This window comes from Triticum urartu, chromosome 2A (assembly GCF_056163025.1).
Source record: "Triticum urartu cultivar PI428250 chromosome 2A, HENAU_Tu73, whole genome shotgun sequence".
Classification (NCBI taxonomy): domain Eukaryota; kingdom Viridiplantae; phylum Streptophyta; class Magnoliopsida; order Poales; family Poaceae; genus Triticum; species Triticum urartu.
In genome coordinates this window covers 369,453,287-369,461,667 of record NC_141874.1, presented here as the reverse complement: position 1 = coordinate 369,461,667, position 8,381 = coordinate 369,453,287, and the positions used below count along the sequence as shown (strand labels likewise).

General features: G+C 52.5%; 1 protein-coding gene across 3 annotated transcripts; it reads left to right on the top strand.

Annotated features, from left to right (window-relative positions):
* Positions 1-805: 805 nt before the first annotated feature.
* On the top strand, positions 806-3,528 carry LOC125536981 (E3 ubiquitin-protein ligase RHF2A-like). 3 transcript variants are annotated; one of them, XM_048700273.2, is made up of 8 exons: positions 806-1,009; positions 1,198-1,414; positions 1,521-1,567; positions 2,054-2,116; positions 2,196-2,295; positions 2,400-2,728; positions 2,839-2,946; positions 3,048-3,528. In XM_048700273.2, the coding sequence occupies exons 2-8, from the start codon at positions 1,283-1,285 to the stop codon at positions 3,349-3,351; spliced, it is 1,083 nt and encodes a 360-aa protein (XP_048556230.1). In that variant the 5' UTR covers positions 806-1,009; positions 1,198-1,282; the 3' UTR covers positions 3,352-3,528. The 3 variants fall into 3 exon arrangements, with proteins under 3 accessions (XP_048556230.1, XP_048556231.1, XP_087400030.1); XM_048700274.2 differs by having other exon boundaries at positions 821-1,071; XM_087543904.1 differs by lacking the exons at positions 806-1,009; positions 1,198-1,414; positions 1,521-1,567 and adding an exon at positions 1,614-1,672.
* Positions 3,529-8,381: the final 4,853 nt, after the last annotated feature.

Sequence of the window (8,381 nt, the reverse complement as noted above, 5' to 3'; positions counted from 1 at the left end):
GTCCATAAGGTGAGAATTGCAAGCGACGACCTCTGGGTCATCAATACCCTCTGTGATAGTTCGATGTGTCACTATAGGAAGATGACAAAGGATATTTTGGCAGGAGCAGGGTGTTCGAAATGATATCATTTGTTGATGTGAATATAGAATCGCATATGTTAACAACGGTTGATCACTGAGTGTGGCTGACTACTCCATCTAAGGACATGTATATCTCAAATTCCTTAAATAAAGTGGGTACTGTGTCCTTAAATAAAGTGGGTACTGTGTCTAAAAAAACTAGGTGATTTCCCTGCGCGTTGCTGCGGGAGCTTAAAGATTAATTTTGGACACATTCTATATGAATGAAATGACCTAAATCGAAAGTTATTACTTTTGAAAATAATTATATGTGAACAAAGGGTATGCATATATGTTGGACTATTGGAGATGGAACAATTAAATTGGCGTATGCATGTCCTACAAGATAGTTCTAGTGGATGATGACGTGACATATTTGATGATGTGGAGGGATGCATGTTGAGAGAATTAGACTTAGTGGGGATCAACTATTTATGTATTATTATAGATTTCAGATATCTGTATGTCTCTAGGAAAATAGGAAAATATGATTAATATCCTTTAGTACGATTTTTTTAAACATCCTTGCAGAGTGAAATCGAAGAGCTGGAGCCAAATAATAATATTAGCACCACACCGTACCCCACCAACCCTGCTCCATATGGCGGTCCACGCATGTCAGTGATGGAACCGCACAAACTAAGGACGGGCCCACCAGTTTTAGCGACCCCAAAACGGGTCGACATCTGGGTCTACCCGTCATTGGCGTGAAGCAGACGAGGGGCACGCGGAGAGAGAGAGAGAGAGAGAAGAGAGTTAAAGCGGCCATTTCTTCGTCGACCTCGTCGCCCCCGCGCAGACGTGCTCCGTCGTCGTCGTCGTCGCGGCCGTCAAAGGAGAACGATTCCACACGGAGTTGCTGTTTTTATCCGAGAAGCCCGGATACTCGGTCAGAACCACTCGATCTCGATCTCTCGCTTTGTTAATCTTGGGTCTAGCTAGGTGGATAAGGTGCGATTTTGGGGGCGAATTTTCCTCCATTTCTTCATACAATCTTGATTGGTTTTGGAATGACCTCGATTGCTTGGATTTCCGCGCGAATTTTATATCTAATTCTTGCCGTTCGCGTTGTTGCAGGGATTGCGCGGGGGAGGCAGCGGTCCATTCCTGCGGTCGACTCGGTTCTTGATAGGCTAGTAAAAAGAGAGGGAGGGAGGGAGGGATGGACGAGAAGGCAGCCAAGATGGAGAAGCTCTCGTCGGCGGCGGCTTTCGTGGAGGGCGGCGTGCAGGACGCCTGCGACGACGCCTGCAGCATCTGCCTCGAGGCCTTCTGCGACAGCGACCCCTCCACGGTACCTACCTCTCGCTTGGGGATGTAATGGTGATTGGCCATGGAAATCTTTCGATTCGGTGGTAGACGTGTCTGAAGTTCTGGTTTCTTGTTTTGAACTGCCACAGGTTACAAGCTGCAAGCATGATTTCCATCTCCAGTGCATCCTTGAGTGGTGAGGACCATGTCAAGTTCTGTAACCATTCCGTTAGAAATTTAGAATGATATTGCCTGAAACTATCATACGAGTATGAAGTTTGCTGCTGTTAGGTTGTTCATGGTAAGATTTGAAACATCGATGAATTGATTCGAGAGCCACATTATATTTTCAAGAGTTGCAGTTTATATTTTGGATGCTGAATGATTGGTTTCCTGCGTTGCACTTTTTGGCCGGAGGATTTGTTGTTCTGCACCATTTATCTTCATTTCTTACTTCTGCCACTCATTCAGAACTTTCAGATGAAACTCTCAGATGAAACTTTCAGATGAGTACTATATAGTAGCTTGATCACTACAATGACCCATTGACTGTCACTTGTAATTCGGAAGGGTTGCAATTTCTCTTTGTAACTGTTGGTTGATTGGTTTACCACATCGTTGTGTTGCGACTGCGACTCCTTATCATATACTTTCTGATGTACTAACGTAATTGATGTTGTAGGTGCCAGAGAAGCTCCCAGTGTCCCATGTGTTGGCAGGCAATCAGCATGAAGGACCCTCTGAGGTAGAAATTCTTATGTAAACCAGGAGTGAGATCAATTGTACATTTCTAGCCAAGTCTCACTTAAATTCTTGAATTACAGTCAAGAGCTCCTTGAGGCTGTTGAACAGGAGAAGAATGTGCAAGCAGATCGCTCACGCACGACCGCCGTTTTTCGCCATCCAATGCTCGGACATTTTGAGGTGTCATTTCGCATTTCCATTGCCCTTCTACCAATGGCTTTCTTGCTGCCATGTCTCGATCCACCCAATGCCTGTACTGCTGCTGATGCTGCTATTTCTCCCAGGTACCAGTTGATACAGATGATGCTGAGCTTGAAGAACGTCTCGTGCAACACCTGGCCGCTGCTGCCGTGACACGTAGGTCGCACCGCCATGGTAGAAGGGAAGGCCACCGCGGAAGATCAGGACCACACGGTCGCACACAAATTGTAGTATTTTCGACAACTGAAACTACCTCTAGTGACCCCATTTCTTCAGATTCACCACAAGTAGGGGACAGTGAGCATTCTCCTGCTATAATGTCTGCTCCTGTGGATGCCATGGAAGAAGCATCTGCCAACATACTAGTGCACAATAATACTTCATCTAACTGCCCTGTTGGATCAAATGATAGGTGATTCCTATTTTCATATGATGACATAACTACCGGACGGCCTACATCGGTGTTTTTTTTTCTTCTCATGTATATTTGTTTAACACTCACTACATAATGACCTTGATCAGAATTTCTGGTGATGAAGCATCTCCCATCAACCAGGATGGAGCTGGACCATCCGATCCACAATCTTTCTCAAACACACTCAAGACTCGCCTGCAGTCGGTTTCGGTCAAGTAATACTCTCTGATTCCTTCAAACTTCAGAGACCTTTGGAATTGGAAAACCAACATTATTGTAGCCAACTTATATTTGTGGTCTCCCTTAACAATGCTAGGTACAAGGACTCGATAACGAAGAACACCCGTGGGTGGAAGGAACGGTGGCTCTCTCGGAGTGACACGATATCGAGTCTTGGTTCTGATGTGAGGAGGGAGGTTAACGCCGGAATTGCTGCTGTGTCTCGCATGATGGAGCGGCTAGAAACGAGGGATGGGAGTGGCTCTGGGCCCTCATCGGCTTCTTCGGACAATGTTTCTTCTGCTACAAATAATCAGGGGGCCGCGTCGTCCAACTTTTGTGCTTCCGTAAATGGCGCCTCGTCTTCGGCAACTTGTGCGTCGAGATCTGGTTCACAATGAACCATCTTCTACCATGAAAGATGAACTTATTTTTTAGCTGCGAGTTGAACCTGGCATCTGGTACTATTAGAACAGTCACATGTAACATGTTTGATTTGTGCAACCAAAGATGCAGCTGTAAAGAACTGGTTTCAAGAATGATATGAACCAGGGTGGTGCAACGTCTACCACACAGTAGCTCTTGTTCGTTTCTTCGTAGACCTGCAAGGCTACGACAGTCAGTTGTTTCATCAGGCCATCTTAGGAGCCATAGTGAAGGGAACATCAGAGTCGTGATATGAGATTCATGTCTCCATGAACTCTCTGTATAGAGATGCAGAACAGTAACTGCACAGATAATTTCTGTTCATTGTTGACAAAAAATCTGCATCGATTTCGCAGTCTTGCATTCCTTCCGAATGTGGCACCGATACACAAAACTTGCACTTCTTTCTGGCCTAACATGTTCTTTGGTCTCTGCTTTGCTTTCCAACTCAAATAGCTAACCAGGCCATGGACTGATGGATTGTCTGTACTTGAAGGGGCGCGCTTTGTTGTGCCATTGATTTTTTTTCTCGCTAATACACAAAGATTGCATGTCATTGCATTGATAGGAAGAGGGATGACTACATTGGCCACGCGTACACAAGCCGGCGCGGGCTCAAGTAGCCGGAGCAGTTAGGGGAGGGGCTGCTCGTCCCCGATACATTATGCTAGAACCTATCTCTCAGAGATGATGTTCGCCAAGCCGTTGGCGCCGGCGCTAGCCCACAAGCAAGCGTCTTCTTGAATGGATTGAAGCAGACTTGTGGCGGAGGGTTGCAACTGATCGAAGACGCATCCATTCCGGTGCTTCCAGATTGCCCATGCGGTGAGAGTGATGATGGAGTTGAGTCCTTTACGCAGAGCCGTGGGTGATGAAGAGCAGGTGTCGATCCGCCATTCCGCCGATGGTGATAAGAGCAGGTGTCGATCCGCCATTCCGTGAATGGTGTCCGAACTTGGGATCGTGGCAGTTGATCTACACCAAGAGAGGACCTCATGCCAAATTTGGCGGGAGAAGGGGCAAGCAGCAAATAGGTGGTGCATGTCCTCGGTGGCCTGGTCACACAGCACACATCTGCCGTTGTGGGGCAGATCTCGTCGGGCGAGGCGGTCGACCGTCCAACACCGATCCTTCAAGGCAAGCCAGATGAAGACCTTGATGCGTAGGGGGCCAATGTCTTCCAGGTAAGCTTCCATGAAGCGTCGATCGTAGAACCATGGAAGAGCACTAGGTAGCAGGACTTGGTGGAGTAGACGCCGAACTCCGTCCACTTCCGGCGCAGCATATCCGGCCCAGCCGCGAGGGTTGCGTTTTGCAGCACATGCCAAAGGTCGACGTACTGAAGGAGGGTGGCCGGGCCAAGCGCGTCGGCAATGTCACGCACCCATGCACGCCAGGGTAGGCCCTCAGCCACCGTTCGGTCGCGGGGGTGACGCCAAGACACCAAAGAGAATACCAGAGGCGTGAGCTCGGAGATGGCCCTGCCCTCGATCTAGGAGTCGGTCCAGAACTTGCAGGTACGGCCATCACGCACCTCCCAGACGGTGGAAGCTCTGAAAATCTGCATGGCCGCAGGGTCATGAGGAAGGTGAAGCTGGCTCCAGGGGCGCGAAGCGTCGGTACGCTGGAGCCAAAGCCATCGGGTGCGCAGGGCGACGCCAGTGCGCTGCTGGTCATGAATCCCCATGCCGCTGAGAAAGGTGGGGCGACACACTCGGTCCCAATTCACACGGCATTGTCCTCCACGCGCATATTTGCAGCCAACCCAAAGGAAGCCTCAAATGATTCGGTTGACCTGAGTGAGGATGGTCTTGTTGACGGCGATGGCGACGAGGATGGGGATGGGCATGGCGCAGAGGACATGCCTACAGAGCGCGAGGCGATCCCCGAGGGAGAGCATGGACCCATGCCATGTGGAAAGATTCTTCTCAAGCTTGTCAATGAGTGGCATGAGGTCGATCGTCGAGGGCTTGCGGATGAAGAGCGGGAGGCCGAGGTACTTCACCGAGAAATGGGCAATCAGGCACGCCATCCCAGCCGCGATCATGGCGATGTGCTCATCGGTGCATCGAATGGGCGCGGCCGAGCACTTGGCGAAGTTTGTGCGGAGCCCTAAAGCCTTGCCGAAGATGTCAAGCAAGCAGCGAATGGTGCGGATGTCGTGGGTGTCGGGGTGGCTGAAAATAACGACATCATCTGCATAGAGGGAAACACTCGATGCCAGGTGCCTTGTGGTCAACCGCTGGAGGAGGCCTTGCTCAATGGCTCGCTGAAGGAGCGAGTTGAGCACATCGATGACAATGATGAAGAGCATTGGGGAAATAGGGTCCCCTTGCCGTAGCCCGCATGCGTGAAGAATTGGCTGCCCGGGGACGCCATTGATGAGCACACACGTTGACGCGGTGGATAGCAGGATGGAGATCCACTCGCACCATCGGTTTCCAAAGCCTAGGTGCCGAAGCGTGTCAAGCAGAAAAGGCCACGCCACCGAGTTGAACGCCCTCGCGATGTCGAGCTTGAGAAGCATCCGTGACATCTTGAGGTTATGAAGAAGTCTAGCCATTTGTTGGACAAGGAGGAAGTTGTCATGGATGCTCCGGTCGGCAATAAATGCGCTCTGATTCGTGGAAATCATCTTGCCCAAATGCGGTGCCAGCCGGAGAGAGAGCGCCTTCGCGAACAGCATCGCGGTGAGATGAATGAGACTAATGGGGCGATAGTCGAAGAGAGCCGCCGCATCTTGCTTCTTTGGAAGAAGAGTGAGGAGCGCCTCGTTGAGCCGCTGGAAACCACGCCTGTTGAGTGCATAGATCTTGTCGAAGACGGTGAAAATGGCATGCTTGATCACGTCCCAAGCACTCCGGAGAAATTCAGCGGTAAATCCATCGGGGCCTGGCGCCTTCCCAAGCGGTAAGCTCTTGACAGTAGCCCAAATCTCATCCTCAGAGAAAGGCACGTCGATGCCGGAGAGGTCGAAGGGCCCGACGTGGACCGCAGAGAGGTCAATGGAGAAAGGCCGTGGCTTCGTCATTCCAAGGATTCAGGTGAAGTGATGGTAGGCGGCTTCAGCAAGTGCGGCAGGGTCAGAGACGGAGGTGTCCCCCACCTGCAACTCGAAGATCCGGTTCTTCTGCTTGCGGTGTGCAGCATGCACCTGGAAGAACTTTTGGCACGCTTCGCCGTCCCGCAGCCAGGAAAGCCTGACTCGTTGGCGCGAGATCGAGCGCTCGAGCGAAGCGAGGCCAAGGTATGCCACTTTGAGGCGTCGACGTAGCCAAGCCTCGGCTAGGGAGAGGGGCTGCAAATCTTGAGCCGCATCGAGGCACGCAATCAGCTCGCGAGCAACCAGAAGCTGCCGGGACACGTCCCCAATCTTCTTCGTGCTCCATCTTTGGAGGCGCCGAGCGGTGGTCTTAAGGCATGCCACCAATCTGCGGAACGGGTCCGGCTCATCAGCCGCGGTAGCCCAGGCCTCGAGCACGACCTGCATGTAGCCATTGGTGCGCGGCCAGAACCTCTCAAGTGGAATCTCTTGGTGCCATGCGAGCACGTGGTGCAATCTAAGAGAAGAGGCGCGTGATCGGATGCTGCGGAGGAGAGGCAGCGAAGCATGCATTGCGGGTGGAGTTCCTCCCAAGCAGAATTGCAGAGGACCCTGTCGATGCGTGTGAGGGTCGGAGTGCCGCGCTCACTCGACCATGTATAGCGCCTCCCATGCAGATAGATATCGCGCAGCTCCTCATCAGCGAGGAAGCGGCGGAAGCGGGACATGACCCGATGGTTGAGCCAGGAGTTATTCTTGTCCGCCGCCCCTGTGATCATGTTGAAGTCGCCTCCAAGGATCCAAGGGCCAGCGCACGACGATCGAACCTCGCTAAGGTCACCGAGGAAAGAAATCCTATCATCATCTTCCCGCGGGCCATATACATCAGTAAGCCACCAATGATGCGTGACATCAAGAGAGGAGGCTAAGGCGGTGATGTGGTGCTCGCCACGGCATGGATCAGAAAGCGCGATCATGTCCGAGCGCCAAGCAAGCAGGATGCCCCCACGGGCCCCATCCGCGGGAAGGAAGAAGAACTCAGAAAAGGAAGGGCCGAGCGTCTCAGTGACAAGCGAGGACGAAAGGGAAGCCATCTTAGTCTCCTGGATGCAAACGATACAAGGTGATGCAATGGTGATCACTCTGCGAACGACGGTGCGCTTGGCCGGGGCATTGAGGCCACGCACGTTCCAAAGTACAATGCGAAGGTTGTAATCCATGGAGAAACGGTAGGGTCCTGTGGTGGCCTAGACAACCACTAGGCCTCGACAGCACGAGGCAGGAGGGAGAGCAAGCCGGCGGGCGGGTTGAGGAGCTCTGGGATGCACCAGCCGAAGAGGTCGGTGAACGCCTCTAGCACATCATGCGCCAGCGGCCTCTGAAAGAGGCGCTCGTACTTCGCCAGGGTTGCTGCAGAGATGGGGACGTCGTTCGAGACAAGCCCGAGGCGTGTAGGACTAGCCTTTTGGCCTTGAGTTTGCAGCTGAGCCGCAGTCCGCCTTGGCGATCCTGCCACTTCTTCGAGGTGTGGAGTTTGGCGGCAACTCCTTTCTACGGCTGTGGGAGGAAGGCACAGGAAGAATCTGCGCGATCAGCCGCTGGATGGACTCCAAAAATGCATCCAAGGGTTCCACGTCGGCATGCGCTCCACGTGGTGAGTCTGGAGCGGTGGCATGGGTGGGATCCGGCATCGCGGGCACGGGATCACTCGGAATCGGTGCGGGCAAATCACGCATGGTAGGACCCGAGGTGGGGAAGGCCGGTGGTTTGATGGCGGGGCCGCACGAAGGGCTCGGGGGGCCCGCAACGTGGCCAGACAGGGCCAACTGCCCAGCATGAGGCGAGGAGGGTGGCCCATTGTTACACGCCTCAGGATTGGTCTCGATCCCCGTTGGGGTCGCACAGAGCAGGAGCAGGCCAGAAGAGGCCACGGGCGCGAGATCTATCTGGGAGCATGCGCCT